The 23298-nt window shown below is 46.4% G+C and overlaps 1 protein-coding gene across 1 annotated transcript in view; it reads right to left on the bottom strand.

Moving 5' to 3' along the window:
- The window catches only part of SLC4A5 (solute carrier family 4 member 5), a 113394-nt gene that overhangs the window by 28943 nt on the left and 61153 nt on the right, over nt 1-23298 (bottom strand). The window contains exons 9-16 of the mRNA XM_074981542.1: nt 21019-21176; nt 19074-19161; nt 18237-18391; nt 17071-17229; nt 15578-15752; nt 14209-14342; nt 12265-12536; nt 646-707 (exon numbers count right to left, since the gene is read on the bottom strand). Coding sequence (XP_074837643.1) covers nt 646-707; nt 12265-12536; nt 14209-14342; nt 15578-15752; nt 17071-17229; nt 18237-18391; nt 19074-19161; nt 21019-21176 — 1203 coding nt within the window. The remainder of the gene's footprint in view (nt 1-645; nt 708-12264; nt 12537-14208; nt 14343-15577; nt 15753-17070; nt 17230-18236; nt 18392-19073; nt 19162-21018; nt 21177-23298) is intronic.

Here is a 23298-nt window from a genome sequence, read left to right as displayed (position 1 = left end):
AGAGCTTGTGTAAGAATAACCATAAATAGAAATAACAAGATCCCTATGTTCAAAGGCAAAATTGCCAATTTGTTAAGGGAGGCTGTTATCATCATGTTAAACTTCAGCAGCGGTAAAACAGGTAAGAACCACATCTCAACGATAATGAGGCATTCAGCATTCGTGTGGTACCCGGATATGTAAAAATTTTCAAAAAGCACCTTGTGGTGTTTGGGTCCCCAGCTTCAGATAGCATAAAGAGCCTGATATTTGGAAGGTGTGCAGCAGCTGCCTGTAAAGATCAGACCCCTTTAAGGTGTCCTGATATAGGCACCCACAAGCTGGAGCACCCAGGGTTTATGGCTGTTTATGTTATCTGGTTGGGCATATGGAGGCAATGTTGTCAGGCTATTCCCATTCCTCTCCCTTCCCTCAAGTGAAATGCACTGCCATGATTTCATCCATTCTGCTGGCAAATCATACAGAGAAGAAATTGATTTCTGAAGAGATCACTGAAGGCTTTGGGAGCACCCCAAGAATCAGATTGAGTGGCGGATTGAATGGGTGGCTCCCCTTTCACCCAACTTAATTTCTTGCTGGGATAAGAAAGGGTCCAGAGGGCTCAGCTACTCCCTACTTGAACCTACGTAAAACAAAAGTACTTACCACCGAAATGTTAGTGTTGTTTGGTGCCAGCGGAGCTGAAGCATTGAACAATGTTGTATTCACTGCAGAAAAGGGGTTTGTTACTAAGTTTTTTAAATAAATAAACATATAAACAAATAATCATAGATTCCCAGGGTTGGAAGATACTTCAGGAAGTCATCAAGTCCAACCCCCTGCTCATAGCAGGACAACTCTGCCAGGGCTTTGTCAAGCTGGGACGTAAAAACCTCTAGGGATAGAAATTCCATCACCTCCCTAAGTAACCCACATTCCTGTGCTTCACCACCCTCCTGGTGAAATAGTTTTTCCTAATATCCAATCTAGACCTCCCAACCATCGCTCCTCATTCTGTCATCTGCCACCCCTGAGAACAGCCTCTCTCCACTTTCTTCGGAACCTCCAGCCCTTCAGGCAGTTGAAGGCTGCTACCAACTTCCCACCCTCCCGCCAGCTCTTTTCTTCTGCACACTAAATGAGGCTAAATCTCTCAGCCTCTCCTCATAAGTCATATGCCCTAGCCCCCAAATCATTTTGTTGCCCTCTGCTGGACTCTCTCCAATGTATCCACATCCTTTTTGCAGTCCCTTCCAGAAGACAGAAGATAATTCTAAGGCCATGACAGAAACCCACAGGACCCAAAACCTCCCCCCAGGAGAATGCAGCTGAAACAGGGGCAAGGACAGTGGTTGGAGCTACGGGACCTGTTCCGTATGAGCAGAGGCTGAGAAGACAACTGAGCCTTTGGAAGGATTCAAAAGGTGGCGAGATATTTACAGGGATTGTGGGAATGCTCACAGTAACGTTCAGCAGGGTAAAAGAATTAGGAGAGATGCAAACAGTCATCTTCAAGTCATTAACCACAAGGAACAGTGGAAGCTACCACATCATGTTTCATCCAATGTGGAAATCCTGTTTAAGCCTGGTGGACCCTGTTGGCTCAACCCAGTAGCAATCTTTCCCTTACCAGGAGAGGGCAAAAATACCCTCTAGGTTCATTTCCCAGGAAGGTTTATCTGGCAGCACACACAGCTGTGGGACTCAGAGGATTCTGTCTACACAGAGGGGATAGAATGTAATGAAGTGCAGGACAAGCACATTGTTACAGAGCTGCTGGGAGGGAGGGAGGGAGGGGACCTGGGAGGGAAATGCCCCCTGAACATGAAGGGCAAAACGCAGATTTTGGGAGCTGAAGTGTAAACCATGCTTCTAACTCCAGCACCAACTTCTCCCTGATTAATACAGTGTGTGTGGGCTTTCATTTAGCCCAGAGGAATGGCCCCGAGGGCTGCATTAGCAACTTGCCCACAGATGCACCTCATTAGAAGAGAAAATTGTATCTTCCTTCACTATCCAGGGACGGGGAGCCAGTGGACACTACAGGTCCCATGGTGAAACACTTCATATTAGATCGTGTGACTTCTGACTCCACTCCCTGGCCTCTTGGGATCTGGGGTATCGGTGGGCTTCCCTTCTGCTTTAAATGACCACATTGGGTCAATGGACCACCTTCATCTGCAACCTAGACCACTGTCAGGAGCCTCACCTCTCAACCTAAACAAAATAATGGCCATATCTACACCCGGAACCCATTTTAGCCTTCTGGTTAGCCTCCAGAGAGACACAGCACTGGGGAGTTCCCTTGAATCAAACAAAGCCATGGCCCCCCTCCACCCATTAGGAGATCTCCCCCAGCTCCCTGAATCTTCCATCAATCATTTGTTGTGTTTTCTGCCATTATAATGTACAGCTGTGCTTACCACCAATTCAGAGAACTCATGAATCTTCTTCAAAGCCTTCCCCTTTCTGGGTGTGGTATTGGGAGGGGATCATAGTTTGAAAGGTAAGATGTCCGCCTGAAAGACCTGCCTTTCTGCAGGGAGGAGGGCTGGTGAGAACTTAATGCCTAACTCCTCAAGTGGGCTTATTCTTATTCTTAGAGTGTCTCTCCTTCTGTAAGAACTACGTGGCTTTTGGAGATATCTACCCTTTTAGACACAAGCTGGAAAAGAGAAATGCTTCTTTCTCTGGAAGCTGCACTTGCTCCCAACAGGACACCTCTTGTCTAGGGCAAGAGTTCTTCTGTTACCATCCCAGAATCTTGCTGCATGAAAGAGGCTTCCCTTTCCAACCCTGCCTAGCCCTTTCCAAGGAGAAAAGGGATTGAGAGAGTATGCACTCTCTGTCACAGCTGGAAATATGGACGGAGAAAACCAAACCCCAGGCAGCACTGAGAGAACTTCTCTGGAACTCTTGTTGGAGGATTTTAAAGCATTAAACTAAGGCATGGTCTATACCACACAGGTAAAATGATTGCAGATACACAATTCTAACTATGACAATTGCATAGCTGGAATCGACTTACCTGGCAATGTTTGTAGGGGGAGGTCAATGTGAGTTTCTCCCTTGACCTCCTTTACTCTTCACAATAGTGAGGAGCACAGGGGTCAACTGCAGACCCCAGATAGTTCAATTTCATGCATCTCTACCAGGTGAGTGAAATAGAACCCCAGAAGATCGACCCTGGAAATGGCCACTGTTGGAAGACTGCACAATGGGCTAGATGGACCTTTGATCAGAACTCGTATGGACTTTCTTATGTTCTTAACTTGTTAAAGTCATGAGGTTTCTCTTTGGAGAGATGGATTCATCATGGGAGCAGTAGTCTCCAAGGGCTGTCCATCCAGTTAACAATTCTTTTTATATATTAAACATAGCTATAAATAAGTTTCTGATCAATTGTTCTCCTTGACCACTACAGGCAGGACCCAGAGTAATAGGCTGCAGCAAGGGAGATTAAGATTAGGCACTAGGAAAAACTAACTATAAGGAGAGTTAGGCTCTTGAATAGGCTTCCAAGGCATGTCATGGAAGCCTCACCAGTGGAGGTTTTCAGAACAGGTTAAACAATCTCCTGCCAGGGATTATATAGGGCTTACTTGGGCTCTGCCTGAGCTGATGGGACTGGACCAAAAGACCTCTGAAGGTGACAAACATAACATTTAACACCCTGTTTCAAGATGCGATAATTCCATACTCCAATGAATGACACAGTAGAATTAATGAAGGAGAAGTGATTGCTGAGTTAGAACCAGAGCCCTTGGTACTAGCAAGACAATACTCCACCACCTGAGAAAAGGAAGGGGAAATTGAACTACCACCACTTTGGATTCAATTAATTCCAGATTTCTTTACAATGTTAAAGGTTTCTTTTGACAACTTTTAGCTTTTCCAGAACCAGACATATTTGCAATTTCTACTGCTTTTAATGGTTCATCATTCATCTTACAGAATACTGTAGCATTGGCTGTATTTTCATGAGAAGGACCATAAAAGTGCATTACATAAATGGCTATATTGGACTTGAAATAAAAGTTGAAGATACTAAAAAAAAAGAACAAAAGTGGAAGAGTATCAAATATTAAATAGTTTTAATATTTATAAAGTGATACTCACTTGAGATTGAAAGCAGCCAAATAGATGTGTGCAGCAGAGACAAATATGGTACAAATCAGTTACAATAGTCAAAAATCAGAAGTAAACTAACAAAAATAAATAAAAGGACTGAAAGGAGGTTAAACACATGCTCTCAATAGCTGGACGAGTGAAATGTCTGAGACCACTTTGTCAGAAGCCCAGAGCAACAAGGGTGAAAGATCAAGTCTAACTGCGGCTGCTGTTAGGAGAGAAAGGGTGGAGCATAGAAATACTGCTAGAGGAAAGGGGGTTTCCAGGTGAATTTTGGGATTTGTGCATAACGAAGGACATACATGCAGTTTTGGCTTGCTTGACTGTTTAAAATACATTTTATTTTTAAATTAACTCAATGGTGAAAGATGCCGGCTTAAGAGTGCTGGAGGCTGAAATCTTTTACCTATCAATCAGCAGAAACTACCTGGGTAAAAAGGCTAGCTGGCCACACAGTCTCTTCAGATACATCTACACTACCAAGTTTGGTCACCAAACACTGCCTTTTGGGAACAGAACTGTGAATGCACTCACATGCAATGTGACTGTAGTTGGCAAAAACACCCAGCAACAAAAAACTTCCACCTCACCAGAGGCTTTTTTCTTTTCTCCTCCCTTTGTTGTTGACAAAGATCCAATGCAGACATGGCTGTTTGTTTTGTCAACAGAACTGGACTCCTCCAGTATCCTTAAGTGACCTGAAAATCATTCTACTCCTATTAGTTGTGGTTCTTTTAAACAAAATCAAGAAACTTTTGCCTCAAAATATCTGACAGTTTCTCCAAAGAGGAAGGGAATTCACTGAGATTTGTGGGGAGATGGTTGGAAAATGAGGGAGGGTTTCCATCAGAAAATTCTGATTTTCCATTAAAAATCCACCCCACCCGCCCCGTTTTCAGCAACTTGAAAACTACACAAATTTTGGCCAGAAAATTGAAAAAATAGAATTGTTTTAAGTTTTCAGTTTTCCAATGAGAAACGGAAATTTTTCGAACACTACAGACATTTTCTGGTAAACTGCTCATTTTTGTCAAAAATCCAATATTCTATTAGAAAAAGGCTTAGATGGAAAATTTTCCAACTACCTAATGAATAATTCTGAAGGAAAGAATTGGAGGAGATCATCTGTGAACGAATGGTTCCACTAACAGCAGTAGCCGGACTTGGAATGAGCAGTAAAAACACATATAATTCCATATATTGTTTTTGAGAGAAGATAGTAACTCTAGCTCAGCCATACCAGTGAGTAGCACAAGCCAGGTAGCAGTGGTGCCAACAGCTGCCATGAGCCCCAGAGCAAGGCGGGAGTGAGGCCCAGCTCTGAGCCCCGGAAGGGGCAGGGCAGAGGGCATTTGTGCCTCAGCGCCTCCCGGACCACAACGCTGGCCCCTCCTGGAACTGTTCCATCACACCTGGTTTCCCTCTCTAGCATCTTCTGCCCCTACATTGCATATGGTTGCAACAGATGCTTGGTGTCCTGCTGGAGAATTGCAGGCAGAAACCAAAAAGCAAAGTTCTTCTGTGGATCTTTCAGGAAGTCACTGAGGTGCCCTTGTCAACTACATGTTAACAGGAAAGTGTTTCCAATCATATGAAACCAGGGATGGGCAACGGAGAAAGAGATGGGAAACCACAAAGAGTGGCCGGGCTGCATGAGTGGCCCTCCTTCACCTCATTGGGCCTCATTCCACTTGTGGCCCTGCAGACACCTGTCCCTCCCCCTCATCCACGTGCCTCTCGTGCACCGAGGCACCAGAGCCCTGCACTTATCCCGCTCTCCCCCGCCCTCCCAGCACATTTGGAGCGTGCAAATCACTTGATTTGCGCTCTGTCCCCTCTCCTCCTTCTCCCTCCCAGGGCTGGAATGCCACAAAGAGTTGGTTTGTGGGATTCCAGGTCTGGAAGGGCAGAGAACGCAGAGGCAGAGAGCCAATCAGGCTCCTGTGAAAGTGCTGGAAGGGATGGGAAGGCGTAAGAAGTGTGGTGCTCTGGTGCCCCTATCTGTGAGAGATGTGGGGGACGGGAGCAGCCAGGGAGTCCGTGGGCCACAGGTAGCACCCCATTGGGTGCATGTGGCCCAGGGGCTGCCCACCACGGTATTAAACTGTGGATTTCCAGTCTGAGAAAATACTTTGGTTTTCAAGAAGAAAAGAGCATCTGTTCTCTATCCATCAGCAAGATCGCAAAAGGAAATGGCCTGCAGGACTCAAAGGAGAAGGTGGAGTAGGAACAGCATATGCACACCCTGGATGTTACCTTCTCCCCTTCCCAGAGGTTTGCCGTTGCTATGATAGCAACCAAATACAAATCTCTTCAGCTTTCTGTAGAGCTGTTCCTATTGTTGCTATGCTAGAAGAGGCTCTAGCTCAGGCTCAGGCTCTAGCTCTTGCAGCCCCAGAAGGAGCTAGCAGGCTCCCGTCTGCCCACATGAATGGTCAGAAACAGTTTTGCACCTTAATGCCCGTGACATTGTGGTGTGCAAAAGGAGATCTCTGCATTCCCGTGCGTGCTCCTGGAACCTGCCATTGTATTGCTGATATATTTGGCCTTCAAAACACAGGGGGGAAATTTACCTTAGCTAGCCCTTAACCAACTGCCTTGACGCTCCCTAATGGATAATAAAACAAACCAGCAGTCCTGTAGTACTTTCAAAGGACTAACAAAACAATTTATTAGGTGACGAGCTTTCATGGGACAGACCCACTTCTTCAGATCTGCAGAATTCTGATAAATGATAACTGAGATGAAGAGAATTTAACAGAAAGATGGAAAAAAATTAAATAAAAACTGATGAATCAGCCAGTTAGGACAGAAGAGTGGGCAGAGGGGGAAATAAAATACTTACTGCAAGTGTCTATTAAGTTAAGTGGGCTGCCTGGGATCACTATGAATATCAAAGACAGGGAAACTGTCCTTGCAATGCCTAAGGTAATGGATATCTTTGTTGAGTCTGAGGTGTAAAAGTATCAGACTTGAGAATGAACTCCAATTCCCTTTATAAACTGGTGTTAAAGTCTCTGCTTTAGAATGCAGACTTCTAAGTTTTGAATGCTATGACCTGCTAGATTGAAATGCACGGTGACAGGTTTGTGTGTATTCAGATTCCTAATGTCCGATTTGTGTCCTTTCACTCTTTGGCGAAGTGATTGTCCAGTTTGTCCAATATACATAGCAGAAGGGCATTGTTGGCACATACCACATTGGTGGAAGTACAGAAATATGAGCTCCTGATTGCGTAACTGTCGCGGTCAAGTCCAGTGATGATGTCTCCAGAGCAAATATGTCGGCAGAGTTAGAAACAGGATTTGTTGCAAGGAAATATTCCAGGATTAGTATTTCTGTAATGTGGCATGTGGTTGCTAGTGACAATTTTCCTGAGGTTAGGTGGTTGTCTGCAGGAGAGCACAGGCCTCTCACCCCGGGCTTGAGAGAATGTAGCATCATGTTCCAGTATAGGTTGTAGACCGCTGATAATGCCCTGGAGGAGTTTGAGTTGGAGGTACAGGTGATGACAAGTGGGGTTCTGTTATTGCCCTTCTTGGGCCTACCTACAAGTAGCTGGTTTCTGGGTATACAACTGGCCCCGTCAATCTGCTTTTTCACTTCTCCCAGTGGGAAATTAAATTTTACGACTGCCTGGTAGAAATCTTGAAGTTTTTGGTCTCTGTCAGGTCAGTAGGATTGGAGCAGATGCGATTGTATCTCCGGGCTTGATTATAAATGATGGATCGTGTGATGGGTCCTGGATGGAAGCTGGAGGCATGTAGGTAAAAGTAGCGATCAGCCAGCTTCCAGTAGAGAAGGGCATTGACCTGGCCATCAGTGATTTGTACTGTGATATCCAGGAAATGGATCTCTCCTGTGGAATGGTCAAGGCTGAAACTGATGGTGGGGTGCCGGTTGTTGAAATCCATGTGGGACTATTCCAGAGTCTCTTTACCATGGGTTCAAATGATAAAGATAAGCCTAGTTCTAGTGCCCATGTGTAACCCACATACCTAGGTGTGAAGTATCAGAGAGGTAGCTGAATTAGTCTGCATCTTCAAAAACAACAAGAAGTCCTGTGGCACCTTATAGACTAATAGAAATTTCAGAGCATAAGCTTTTGTGGGCAAAGACCCACCAGGTGTGGTTCACCATAGAGTGGCTTTCAGCTCAAACTACAGGTACCTGCACTAAGCTCTAGAGGTCCCAGGTTTGAGTCCACCTGTGGCCAGTTACATATACACATGCATATTGCCCTTAATATGCCAATGTTCCAACTAACATGCCCATGTGTACACAGTGTGTCTGCAACAGAAATAGAGAGGGAGCCGTGCTAGTCTATACACTATCAAAACAAAAAGCAGTCAAGCTATGGTCTGAAGAAGTGGGTCTGTCCCACAAAAGCTCACCTAATAAATTATTTTGCTAGTCTTTAAAGTGCTACTTGACTGCTTTTTGTTTTGTGTCTGCAACAGTGTTAAGAATAATACATGACAGTCCAAGCTTTGAGTTCCCTGCTCTAATCACTGCACCAAACTCAAAGACTAAAATGCTCCAGCTGGTAGTTCAAAGCACACTGCTGCATTATACCACAGCAGAAAGGAGACACATTAATCAAATGAAAATGCAAAATGACCAATTACTGCAGAGCAAGGAGACAATCCAGGGTCTGTGTGCAGAACTGTACTGAATGTAGCTGTGCACTGGAGCAGGAATTTTTCAATTTCCTCTGAAGCATCTAGCAAAGGACACTAGAAAGAGGATGATAGTGACCTGGGTCAATAGACAATTGTTCTGTCTGCTCTATGGACTTTCCTATGTTTCAGCACAAAAGGAAAAGAATGCTTAGGCTGACAGCAGATCTTTCTGAGTGGTTACTTGCTACTGACGCTAAAAAAAGCTTTAACCAACCAAGATCTGACACAAACAAAGCAGCTAAATGCTTCAAGGGCAGCGTTTACTGCCCAGCAGCTTTAATATTCAGAACAGACCAGTTGCCAGCTTTGGCCAAGACATTTTAGAGCATGTTGTGGGAAACAAGCCTGCGTTGGCTCAGGATATGGAAAGGTAAGTTCTAACAGCAACCAAATACAAATTGCTTCAGCTTTCTATAGGGTTGCTCCTATCGCTCTTATGCTAGAGAACCACATGCTCTCTGAGGGTTTGTCTACACTTCCACAAAGATTGACCCGGTTAGGGTCGATTTGCCAGAGTTCGATTTCGTACGTCTGGTAAAGACCCGTGAAATCAATGTCTGGCATCAGCAGTCAACCTCTATTCGCCACACGATAGGAGGCTGACAGAAGAAACGCTCCCCTTGACCTTCCTTAGCAAAGACAGTCAAATAAGTCTATTTCAGATATGTTGATTGTAGCTATGCAATTGCCGAAACTCAAATTGCATATCTGGAATCAACTGAGCATGAAGCTGCTGGCACTGTGGGTCCGTGTAGATCTTGCTTACATGAGCAGTGATCACAACCCCAGCTGCAGCGTAAACACACCCACCGCGCAACATGATCTGTCTAGGTATCCGTGACCATCCTTCTCACCATAGTATCTAAGCTTCTTTGAAACAACAAGGTACAGAAGTGACACTGGGATTGGATGCTGAACAACATGAACGAGCACCAATTGTTGATAACTGATCCTTACTAACAGCCACAGTCTATACCCCAGGAACACCAGTCCTGGAACCTTTCCCTGCAACAAAGCCCACTGCCAGCTTTGTCCACATATCTTCTCTGGAAATACCATCACTGGACCTAACCAGGTTACTCACAGAATCATGGGCACTTTCTCATGCTCCTCTACGAACATCATATATGCCATCATGTGCCAACAGTGCCCAGATGCTTTGTATATTGGACAGACTTCTAACTCCCTTAGACAAAGGGTCAACGGGCACAAAACAGATGTCAAAACACTCCAGATCCACAACCCAGTTAGTCAACATTTTAATGACCTCAAGGTATGTGTGTTACTGAAGAGAAATTATTGCACCATTTTAGAAAGAGAAGTGGACGAGCTGACATTTATATTCAAATTTGGCACATTAAAACATGGTTTAAATCGTGATGGGAACTTTCTGAGTCACTATAGGGGCTCGTCTGCATACCTGGCTCAATCTAATTCTTGAGCTTCCCCCCCCACCCCTCCACTCTCTGATTTGCTCACCTTGATTATCTTTTTCTGATTTGTCCTCCTTGCTTACTGGTTTTGGTTCACTGTGTCTTAAATATTGAGTCTGTTCTGGTCTGGCTATGGTCTGAAGAAGTGGGTCTGTCCCATGAAAGCTCACCTAATAAACTATTTTGCTAGTCTTTAAAGTGCTACTTGACTGCTTTTTGTTTTGAGAATCAAGAAGAGTGACATAAGTTCTTTTTAGGACATCAGATAAGCAGCCAGCATGCCAGGAATGCAATCAGATGTCTGTGAAGGTTATTTTGTGCGCCAATACTTATTTCTACCTTTCTGTTACCAGAGTGCATATGGTGTTGTGGTACCTTTCCACCTTCTCCTTCCAGTGTTGTTTTGAAATCTCCAAGAGCATTTTACCCACCTCCTTAAATAAAATCAGCAACTTTGATGAAAGCCACTTCCTGATAACATTACAATAAATGAAGGCCTCTGTTCCCTTCTGAGGAGGGTAGTCTGAATTCCAGATAATTTGGAAATTAACTCTCAAGAGCAAATATGAATATCGAGGATGAAAGAAAACAAAAAGAAGTTTGGTTGGTTTTGCTTTGATATAAGGGAGCCTGAGTTACAGCCTTCTTCAATACAGCCATTGGCAGAGAATGGGTACATCTTGGCTCTGGAAAAAGTTGGGTTTCCTCTCACCCAATGTCATTTAGCTTTAACTGCTCTATGCCTTTGTATTGTGTGGCGGTAGAGTTCAGCACAAGATGGGTACGAAGCTGTTAAAAATCAGAACACCCCTCTCCCAATACTACCCCAACTCACGTCTAGAAAAGGACCCAGGGGAGAACTAGTCAAAAGCATTGGGGAAACTATTGGCCATCTCACTGGCAGTCTTGTTACTGAACACCCTTAAAACTGGAGGTAACAAAGCTATTCATACTCTCAGGAATAGTCCAGCATTGGCCAGAAGTTGGATCTAACAAGTCTTCTTCTGTAATTCCTAATGTTCTGCACCTGGCTATCGATTGACAGGGTATTTTACACACTGCCGCCACGACTGGGGATAGGCTGGCTTGCTAAGGACATGATTTATTTTTAATTTTTTTCCCCCTTTTGAGAGCACTGCTCTAGGTCGTCAGGATGGAGACCATATTGCTGGTGGGGAGGTACCATGCCCATCTTCATAATCTCTCATGAAACTCATGTACAAGACCCTCTTTGGAAAGTGCAGCTGGCCAAATTAATAATCTGCCTGTCAGGAGATCTCAAAGCACCTTACAACAGTCTAACACTTTACAGATAGGGAAACTGAGGAACAGAGACTGACCGAAGGTCACTGAGCAGGCCACTGACAGAGCTGGGAAAGGAATCTACTACTTACTATTACTTAACCCTTGTACTCCGCGTGGAGCAAAGGTCATGCTATATATATATATATATATATGCTATAGAAATCTATGTTTCCTAATTTAAATGCTCCCCATCCATTGTTCTTACAGCGAGGCAGCACTGTTTCTGTTTAAAACAAGCTGCTGGAAGAAATCACCAAATGAAGCCCAGGCAGCCAAGGTTACTCCGCCCCTCTGCTCTGTCACTATTTGAGAGGAATTATCAAGAAACAGTGCAGCCAATGGGGCCAACAGTCAGTGCAGGCTGGTGGGGGGCAAGGTGTGGCGGGGCCTACTCTGTGCCCCAAGAAGGGGCGGAACCTCAGGTACAAGAGGTGGTGCCGAGGGCAGTCAACCCTTAGTGCTGCCCAAAGCACAGAGTTGGGCCCTCCCTGCTAGCCCTCAGAGCGGCGTGGAGCAGCCAAGTGGCCATTTTTGTGGCCTTTCAAAGGAGCCTGGGGATCCAGCCCTCTTTGGAACTCAGGGCCCCTGTGCCATTGTCCCCCTACCTCCCCCATCGGTGGGCCTGAGCTCAGCCCTCTCCCTCAAGCACCAGAACTCGACGCACGAGCGGCGTGATTCAAGCCACTGGCAACGTCACAGAGAAATTCTCCCCAAGGAAGAGGACTTATACTCACCTGGGTCAGGGGCAACGCACTCGCACTTGTACAGGGTCACGTAGTCGGGTTTGAAGTCTGGGTTGATAGGGTAATACTTAAAGGCGCCGATCATCTTCTTGATGGCGTCGTAGATGAATATGAAGCTGATGAGGGTGGAGAAGCCCTCTTCAGTGAAGCGAGTGATGTACTTTATAATGAAGCTGGCGTCGGTGGCCACCAGGATAAGGCACTGGAGAGAGGAGTGCAAGCCAATCCACAGGCGGAACTCCATGTAGTCGATGCTGTTGCCTCTGGAATGGCGCACAAAGGAAGGTCAGAGCAAAAGCACCGCCCCTGCTCAGGAAGTTGAGATACGGTAACTGAGTGCTGGTGAAAAGGGTCGCCGGGGGGTGTGTGTCATAGGCCGGGGAAGGCAATGCCTTCTGAAACTGCCTCATCCAGCCCTGCCATTCCCACCAGAGTCCCTCAGACTTCCTCCTCCAGCCCGCAGTTATGTGGCAGAGGCTGGGGGCTGTACCGCGTTGCCCATCCTCCCATCGCTGGGACTGGTGGGTCGGTGAGGCAAGGGGGACTTTCTGTAGAAGTCTGGCAGGCCCGACATGGAGACACGAGTTGTGCCTCCTGGCTCTCATCTCCAGCTCCCCAGAGCCAGGAGAAGCTGAGGACCCGCTGTCCACTGGAGTCTGGGGCTGGCTGCCACAACACCACCTCCCGGCTCTCCACAACTTTGGGCCTGGGGCAGGCTGCAGCTGTCCTGCCTGCTGGCTCCCTGGAGCTGTGGGGATGCACTATTCTGGGCAGGGGGCACTAACCTGGGACAAGGGCTGGTGGCCATATTGTGTGGGGAGGGAGGGCTGGGCCGAGGCCAGCAGTGGCTCAAGTACAGGAGGCTAGGACTCAGGCAGAAGGGGTGGGCCTGGAGGGCTTAGCTCCCTAAGCCACGCTCACCCACTGCCCATGAGTGTCACGGTGTCCGATACCCAGGGAAGGGAGGAAGAGCCCTCCCCTCATGGGGTCCTCTCACGCAAATGACAACAAGAGAGGGAGCCAAAAGAAAATCAGCATCCATGCACTTTGGTGGCCTTCATTATCATCCTTGTCTTATCTACCTGTGCAATCCCCCACTGACATAAGGCAATGTGGTGCTCCCAAAACAGAGGAGGGAAACGAGGCACTTCAGGACGTGCCTGAGGTCACACAAGAAGTCCATGACATAGTTGGGGAATGTGGGACACAGGGTCAAGGACGGACTCAAAAGGCACAATCGAAGACCCACCCACCCCAGAAGGGGACACCAAGCAGAGAGTCCAGACAGGCTTGCTGCTCCAAGAAGAGATCCAGGGAGTCATCCACCAGAGGGGTACGGAACGAGTGGCCTCACCCTGCCCTGCCAGTGTGCCCCAGACATGCACTGCAGCCTCCACAGAGCCCCCAGTCTTTGGTCATGGGGCTGAGGCTGCCCACCACCAGGCCAGGGAGCGCCAGGGAGGCAGGTGCTTTCGAGACCTGTGTTAAGCCTCCTGGATCGATTACTGATGCCTGACCCCAGTCGATAAATCGGCTGGTGGAGTTCTCCCAGCACCCGCTGAGGAGCAGAGAGAACAGTGGGGGGGAGCAGCGCCCGCCCCTGCCCGGGCGAGACGAGGGGGCACACTCCGCTGACAGCGAAGGAGGGGAAGCTGCGCTCCCTTCTCTGCTAACTCCATTAGTGATCTCCTCACCGTCTGCTTCAAGCCCCCGCTCTCGCTGGGAGACCTCCATAGCGGAGGACAAGGCACTTTAGGCCTCTATGGTAGACCCACCTGAAAAGCTGCCCCATAACCACAATGACGCAACTAGAAGGGTGCTAGGTGGTCCTCAGCGGTGACCCTGACTCTGCCCCGCTCTTGTGTCCCCCCTCCCTCAGCCTGCCCTTTGGGGTCACCGCTGGGAGGGCTGTGAGTCGGCGTGAGCACCACCTACTTGCTGAAGTCGAAAAGAAGCTTTTCGAAGATGAGGATGGGCCCCGTGCTGCTCAGGATGATGAGCGGCTGCCCGGCGAAGAAGCAGAACGCAGTGCCCGCCATCGCTGTGCCGAGGAAGCTCTCCATTACCCCCTGTGGGAAGAGAAACAATATGAGGGGAGATCAGACAACGGGGAGTGGGCTGCACCTCCGGGCAGAGAAGCTGCGCTGTGGGGAGCGCTAGCAATGGAACACGGTAGCAGAACACACACGGCGCATGTTCTTCCCAGCCCCTCTCTCACTGGAATCAGTCAGGGCAAGAATCCCCTCTCTCTCTCATGCCATGGATCAGTGGTTTGGGGCTGATAATGAGCACAATGGATGCTGGCGAATTACCTCACTGTGCACAGGTGCTGTGCTATCTACAGACCGGTGAACTGCAGGCAGAAACAGTTATTGCACTACAGACCCGTAGCACTGAGAGGTACCTGTGGGGCTCAGGCTTGGAGTCTGCAGTCCCTCAAGTTTCTGTCCTGAGGCTGAGGAACGGTTAGGCCCAAGTCTTAGCTAGGAATGGCTTTTCCTGCCCTGTGCTGCGCAGGTGCGCCAGTGCGGAGGGACGAATCGGGTGGAAATATCTCAGCAACAGGGCAGGGGTATTTACCTAGCTCAGTGGTTCCCAACCTTTTCAGTAGCACGGACCCCAAATCACACCCCAAAACCATTCACAGACCCCCATCAAAGCTAATTCTAACTGCTACATACACGTCATTAAATGAAAAAGGAAATGTAAATAATTAACAGTTGGATGTTCCGCTTGGCAGATGCTTCACTCTGTTCATCAGCCTAGTTCCACCACAGATCCCCATGGAATACATGGCTAGCGTTCGTTTGCTTCTAATCATCACCATCGTTTTGTCACACAAAGGCGCTGCAGCATGGATTTTCGGACAGCAATTCACAACATGATTGGGAGATATTTAATTTAAAATAATAATAGATTGCAACATTGCAATTTACTGAAACCTTATTTCCCCTGATCGCTTTTATTTTTTGCATGGACTCTCTGCAATACCCTCACAGACCCCAGGTTGGGAACCACTGACCTAACACCTTAGGAAGGAGGACTGGCTGCCTGGGTGGGCAGCCTAATGAGGTTCTGCAGGAGAGTAACTTGAGGCCTAGCTGGCTGTTGCAAAGCTTGAAGTCTGTAACTTGAGGCAGGAGCTGCCACGACACATCTCACGATGCAGCACAGCTAAGGTACATGCCAACAAATACCACCTTGCAAACATGGGGACTTCTGCATCCAAACTTTCCGTCTGGGTCCCCCCTCTGATAATCCTTCGGAAGAGGAGGAGGACTGCCCAGGCAGCTCTCTGGTTTACCTGGTAGTTGTCTGTTGCATCACCAAGCAACCCCCCAAATGTTATAGCATTTGTGATGCAGCCCAGGTAAATGAAGAGGATGGCGGAGATGGACTGGATATGAAACGCTTCGTAGAAATCACTGGGGAACCAGGGCAGCTTCCTCTTGATATCCAAATACAGGCCACCGCAAAACCTGGGGGAGACATGCAGAAGGCTCCCAGGTATGGCAATCCCATGAGCCCCCAAAGAAGCTCTGCATAGAACTAGGTAACTTATTATTTGCCTTCTTGTAGCAACTGGGAGCCTCAGACACAGATCAGAACCCTGCTGCACCAGGTATTGTATAAATGCACAGCAAGGAGGCAGCCAGAGAGCTCAGCAGGCTGCTTGTTACCCGGCAAAGGTCAGGGTGGGGAAGTGACTCAGTTTACACACATCTGCCCAAGACTAGTTTAAATCAAGCTTTAGCGAGCTAGCCTCAGAGCTCCCAGCGGCTTGTATAGCCTGGACCAGAAAACCTATTTCTGTTGCACCGTTGTTGCAGTGCTAGTTAGATTAAAGCTCACTCAAGTACATCTGCATGAGCTACCGTCATGGGGTGACTGCAGCTGGACATGCCTTACATATTAGTGAACAGGTGAATGCAACAAAAAGCAAATGGGGTGGATGCAAGCATCCAAAGGGCCCCCTATCATTTGTATGCTAGGGACTGTATTCAGAGGCACAGATATTTCTGTGGCACATGTTGACACCAGGGTGGAATCTAGCCTGATATTTCCTACAACTTCTCTTTGCAGCATTTAGTAAAGAGACATTGAAGTCAGTTGTACATGTGCAATTCTAGCTACAGTCATTGTGTAGCTAGAATCGACTTATTTACAATCGACTTACCTGTCTGTTCTCACAGGGAGAGGTTGATGGGAGAAACTCTTCTGTCGACCTCATTTACTCCTCGCCATATTGAAGAGTATAGTGACCAACACCAGGTAGTTCAATTTCACACATAGCTACCAGGGTGAGAAATTGAACCCCGGAAGATTGACCTTGACCAGGTCGATCTTTCCCATAGTGCGGACATACCCTAGGTCAAACCAGTTTTGCTTCTTGACGGTCAGCTGCAAGCATAAGCAATTGGGCGTGCGTAGAAGTCTTTGGGTGGGCAATTCCCCATTTTGCAGAAGCAAAGACATTTTTGCACAAACAGCAATCAGTGGTTTCACCTTTGTAAGGGTCTGTGTAAAACAGAGCATGACGGAGGCCTCAGACATTGTGTGTGTGGGTGTGTGCGCCCATGTGAGAGCGCGAGAAGGGGACAGAAGTGCTTGTAACTGGGATGGGGTGGACCTTTTGTTTTCTGTGAAGGGGGTGGGAAGGTGGCAGGCCAATACGTGGAAGAGGTTGCACGATAATGTGGAGTGTAGATTACTCCAAAACACAGGACCCAGGCTGGACCCATGGGGCGCTCTCCAAAGTGCACTTCGCAACATTTCAGGAGCTGAAGCTTTGCTTACCTGCCTGTCCAGACAAGCTCTTCCCCGATTTCATGCACAGCTGGCATCTCCCCGTCATCACTGCCGCTGCCACCCGCACCGCCTCCGCCACTCCCTGCTGCAGCCCCTCCTGCGGTGCCGTTCATCTGCCCAGCTTCATTCAGTGAGAACACCGACTTCCTGAGTGAGACATGGGGGCACAATCAGAACAGCAGCACTCAGGGCCGTATTTATGATTCATGGGGGCCCTACGCAGTATGATTAAACTCGTGCCCCCGTGCTGGATGGCAGCCCAAGGGGAGAGGGAGATGTGATTTTATAACCTTCGACAATGCACTTATGAAATAGTCTTAGAGCACCAGCTACGTGACCTCACTCAGCCCCACTACTCAAGATCCTCCCCTCCCCTACCTCGGCTACACCCCTGCCTGCTTCTTTCTCCAGAAGTTGTGTGGTGCTGATGGTGAGTTTGTGTGCGTGTGAGACCTCTCGTGCACCCCAAAGTGCTGGAATGCTGCTCCAGAGCATTCCAGTCCTGGCTCAAGGGACAGACCCCTGCATAACCTGCACCCCCTAACATTTTGGGAACCAGAGCTGTAGAGTTTATATGCTCCCAGATTACTTGAGCATCTGAATGCAATACTTGTGTTTAGGCTTGAAAGACGAAATGCTCTTAAGTGGCTTTGCCTTGTATAATATTTTCTCTGGTTCAATGGAGATTCCTTAAAGATTCCACATATCAGGAACATTTACATTTGTCTATAAAGAGAGTGCTGAGTTCCTAACCATGCAGGCTGAAGTGCTAGGTCAGTAATGGACTGGCTAGTACAAAGTCTGCTAATTAATGGCCACCTTTCATCCACCTTTAATTGGACTGGTTCCCCAAAATTCAGCTCAGCTCTAGTGAATTGAGTCTGACCCTGCTCAGCTGGTCTGACATCAGTGTGATTCTGTTGATCCGATTCGTACCCCTGTTACTATGCTCATGGTATGCTCTTGTAGAGAGCTTTTTAATCTATAGATCTCCAAGTGCAATATGGAAAGGCCGTCAGGAATGTTACTGCCATTTTGTAGACGGGGAAACTGAGGCACAGGGCATTGATGCACCTTGCCTAAGATTCACCGGTAGCATAGCCAAAAACTGAACCCAAAATAATAGCAACTGCACCATAATTAACACCACCTACCTCTTCTCAGCAGAAGGTACTTTTTTGGGTGGCTCTATTCTAATATTTGGATCCCACTCCCCTGGTGGGAGGACAATGACTTCATCCAGAAACTCATCTATTCCTGCAATCAGGTCATCTCGGTCCCTGGCTTTGTAGGCCACATCACTGAAAAGCTGAAAATACACAGTTTAGGCAGACTGTTAGCTAGAAGAAGGAGAAATGGAAGAACCAATAATTCTGCTAGAACGGGGACAAGCTTCATCTACTTCTATTCACAACATGTTTTTAGATCATGGATTTTGAACCATGGGTTGAGGCTCACTCATCACTCGTGAGAAAACTTGTGCTCATAAAGGAGATTTGGATGAATCTGTGGCTAGCCAGGACCATATGATTGTCACTTTACTGCTGCCTGTGGCTATCTGGAATGTCATGTTAGCTGGGACAGAACTCAGACCCTCCTGCTGCAAAAGCTCAGTTACCTGTCGTCAGCACAAAAGAAAAATCTTCACTAATTGTTGGCAGTATGGACCCTGTGACACACAGCAGAATGGATTACATCTGGGTGAAAGCAGCAATGGACAGTCATTTGTGCACCCATCTTGTTACAATATTTAAACTTTATTCCTATGAGCTGATCCCTCAGCTGATACAGCTGCATTGATTTCCATGGAATTGCCCATGGCATTTAGAGCACCTGGTAAACTAGTCTTAGGGTTTTCATTCTGGTCATGGAGCTTGGATGGGATGTCTCATTTAACTTTTGGGATTCTTGTGAATGGAGGGATGGCCTGGAGGTCATTCATGTGAAGGAAATGAGCAGGAGCAGGACTTTGCCATAGCTGATTTACTTACATCATCTACCATGAGGGTGGCGATGGCTCGGCCAATTTCACTGTAGGATTTTGCTTTTCCCGAAGGACCCAAGAGGATAAAAAGGAACCTGGTAGAAGAACAAAACTCATGAGCTACCAACAATATTTGCAGCCTGTGGGTTCAATTACAACATTTATCAGTATGCAGGATCCAATCTAAGGACATCTGGCAACAGTAGCAGGGGGCAAACAAGCACTCTAGCTAGTTTTAAGAGAGAGCTTGATAAAGGTATGAGCAATATCATATGACAAGCTCACCTGCAATAGCAGGGGACTGATCTCAATAGCCCATGAAGTCCCTTCCAGTCCTGGGCTCCCATATAAGCAATTACTTAAACACTAAGTTGAGCCACTCCGAAAATGCAGGTTTAAGCTCTGTCAGTTTCACAAGGCTGTGCGCCACACAGGTCTTGCTCAGAGCAAGAGCCAACATCAGAGTTTAGAGTTCAGAAATGCCGCCGCTGGGCATCTCTGCCTTTCTGGGCACTGCTGTATGGAGGTGAGCAGGGTTGGACAAAGTGACCTGTGAATATTCTAAGCTCCTGAGCAAAGATCGAGAAACCTGCAAACCACTAGTTTCAGACTATGTCTACGCTATAGCAATCCGTCAACAGAAGTTACTGTCGGAAGAGATCTTCTGGCAAAACTTCTGTCGACAGATCACGGCCACATACGCGAGCAGGTTGAAAGAGCAATCTACTCTGTTGGCAGAGAGTGGTTAAATTGCCTGGCTGCTCTCTCAACAGAACGGCCAACTGGAACTCAGCAAACAGGGCTGCCTGATGAACAGGAAGCCTGTCTGTGGACAGAGGGCCCCCCCAGACCTTCTACATGGCTTTTTTGTTGACACGCAACTGTCAACAGAGGCGTTATTCCTCACTGCAGAGAGGCAGAACACTGTTGATGGAAGTGTCGAGTTTTGTCCACAGACTGTTGACAAAATGCATTGTGTGTATAGACACTTCGTGAGTTTTGTCAACAAAACTCTCTCATGCAGATGTAGCCTACAAGTGTAAGCAGCATTTAACTGGTGAATATATGCTGTGCCCTTGTCATTAGTAAATATCAATACATGTAAGGCAAATATCATCATCTCTAGTCCACATGCAGAGAAACTGAGGCACAAAGGAGAAGGGGGATTCACACACCAAGTCAGTGGCAGAGCTAGAAACTGAACTTAGGCTCCTGATTCTCAAATTATCCATCAAATGGTGCAAGAAAATATAGGTTAATAAAACCCCTAATCTCTCCAGTCCATGTGCAAGTTACATGGGCCATGTGAATAGTGCATTAGACCTTAGGAATAGGTAGCCTCCTGAGACTAGGGAAGAAAATGTCTTACCAGCAAATTTGGAAGGTAATGAGCTGCACTTCTACAGCTGGGTGAAGTATTTTGGCTGAAACTCTTTTGTGGAAGAATGCACATTTGATGACACAAACACTTTGCCAGTTCACATGTTTCTATTGGTGGTACACATCCACTCATGGCTTGGTGCATATAACAAAATTTATTCCATGCACAGATGGAAACAATAAGAGGGAAAATTGGTCCAAACCTATTTTATATTACTTTTTACTTTCTGGCTTGCTGAATTTTTTTAAATATTTATTCAAATATTAAATAATATTTAAAATGTTTTAAAATATTAAAAATATTTATTTTGAGCTGAACTGCAACAATTTTTTCAACGGGCCAGTGAATCCAAAAGTCCTTCAGTTCCACAGATCTAATTAGACCCCTTAGAAATTTGTAGCTGTCCAGAGACAGAGGAAGAAAATACTGCCCCACCTAATCTGGAAGGTAAATTTGCTATACCACATTAGGTTTACATCAGAGTTCACAGCTAAGGCCCCAGTTCTAAACTACCAAAATCTTTCTTCAGTTCTTGTAAAAGCACATTTTGTTTGTTTAAACAGCTGCGCACCTAGTGGGGACAGGAACTTCCGTCACCCCGCCCAGCATGGTGGACTGGATGAGCCTCACGAATGCCACAAATGGCTTATCCAGGAAATCCACCTCTCCCACCAAGACATTGGAGGCTTCTGCATCTTTGGGGATCTTCTTTATGAATTTATTCTTTAGCTGTTGGGGGTGAAAAAAGTGTGTCAGTAGAAGGGTGGGGAGCTGAACCCAGGAGTCCGATTCCCAAATTATCCATCAAATGCTGCAAGAGAATATAAATTAATAAAAGCTCTAATCTCTCCAGTCCATATAGGTCTGGCTGCCCCATTATCATTAGTGAAAGATACATGGGCCATTTGTACAGTGCATTAGAGCTTAGGAATCTGGGACAGAACTTCCTTTACTTTTTTTTTTTTTTTTTTAAAAAAGATCACCATGATAAACTATTTCTGTCTGATATTTAGGATACCAAAAACTGATGAGTTCCTGCTGTGAAATTGGAGCCACTTCTTTTCTCTAACCATGTTGTAACACTTTGTTGGGCACGAGTTACTAAGTTAAGGACAATCAAGTAAAGTGTGGAGTCCATGCACACGAGTTAAAAGCATTTTAAATCCACCCTGGTGAGGACGCTTCTCATTCAGGAGTAAAATAAAGTAGCCTGAGTTTGCTGGAACTTAATCTTCTTTGGCAAGTTTCACATCCCAAGCAGCACTGGGACAAGGCATGTCTCCACAGCAATCAGGAAGAGTGATGCAGCTCAGGTAGGAGGGCCCCACATAGCTTTGATTTAACATGCACCAAAAAACTCCTCGGGACTACAGCAGAGACATACCTACAGTGGGACCAACTCTCACGGAATCCTCACACATCCCCATGACGGGAACTGGAGCTTTACGAAACAAACTAAGTATTAGGAAAAGTGGCAAAATTGTGAGACTGGGCAACAGTGAAGTCCATCCACATAAACACATGCTAAACTTCAAGTATTGAAGTCTCAGGCTGGGCCTACATTAGGCTGGTAAGGTAATTGCAGATATGCGGTTCTAGCTGCGGCAATTGTGTAGCTAGAATTGATTTATCTGCAATTGATCTGGCTGTCTTTACAGAGGGAGGTTGATGGGAGATTCTCCTGTCGACCTCCCTTATTCCTTGCGTTATCAAGGAGTATGGGGTCAACTGCTGAACCCAGATAGTTCGATTTCATGTGACTCTACCAGGAATGCGAAATCAAACTCCAGAAGATATCCCTGACCTGGCTGATCTTTCGCATAGTCTGGATGTACCCTAAGACACTTCAAATCAGACTTCAGTATGTTGAAGGCTTGTCTACACAAGTGTTTCTCAAGCTTTTTTTTTTTCTTTAAATAAAGTAAACCTTTAAAAAAAGACAATGATAAAAACCCCCAGACTTCTCTCATGTACCCCTATGGGTACGCATACCACCAGTTAAGAAACATGGTCCCAAGGTAATCTGAGGTCTTGAAACAAGGGCCATTCAACCTTTCCAGATTATGTATCCTTTTCTGGAGTCAGATTTGTTTTGCATACCACCAATTTACATCTCATTTACAAACTACTTACAAAACCATGCAGAAATATCACAGAGGATGACTATTGAAAATGTGCTGACTTTCTACCATCTTATTACCAAATAAATGAATTGGAATAGAAATATTGTACTTAACATTTCAGCATAAGGCATAGGAAGCTGTGGAAATATGTCATTGTTTGAATGAACTTTTAGATTGTACTGACTTTACTAGTGGACTTTATGTAGCCTGTTGTAAAACTAGGCAAATATCTCAGTAAGTTGTGGGAGACGTTGGTGTATCCCTAAGGGTACATGAACCCTGGCTGAAGAACATGGGTCTACACTAAGTTTAAGATCAAGGTTGCCACGATCTATTTTCTGTGGTTCAATTTAGCATCGCAAGGAGAAATGCGCTAAATTGAACACTGAGGATGCCCCTTCAACTGCAGTACTCCTCACCATCGTGAGGAATAAAGAAAGTAATGGGAGAGTTTCTCCTGTTGACCTCCCACTATGGGGCCAGGCCAGAAATTCGACAAAGTAGGTCAACGGTGGCTACGCAATTCTCATAGCTGGAGTTACGTATCTTAGTACGAATTGCTTTGGTAGCGTAGAGCTGCCCTCAGGCAAGTTCAGCATGTATGTAAGTGCTGTCCTGAAGAAGGGCCTAAATAAATACATAACAAAAAACATGCCATCCCCAAACTGGACCTACCAAAAACTCTCACAATTATGGCAACAGAGCATGTCTTTGAAACTATCTCCTGT

The sequence above is a fragment of the Carettochelys insculpta genome, chromosome 31 (genome assembly GCF_033958435.1).
Source record: "Carettochelys insculpta isolate YL-2023 chromosome 31, ASM3395843v1, whole genome shotgun sequence".
Lineage (NCBI taxonomy): Eukaryota > Metazoa > Chordata > Testudines > Carettochelyidae > Carettochelys > Carettochelys insculpta.
Note: the sequence above shows the minus strand (reverse complement) of the source record. Positions and strands in the feature narration are given on the sequence as shown.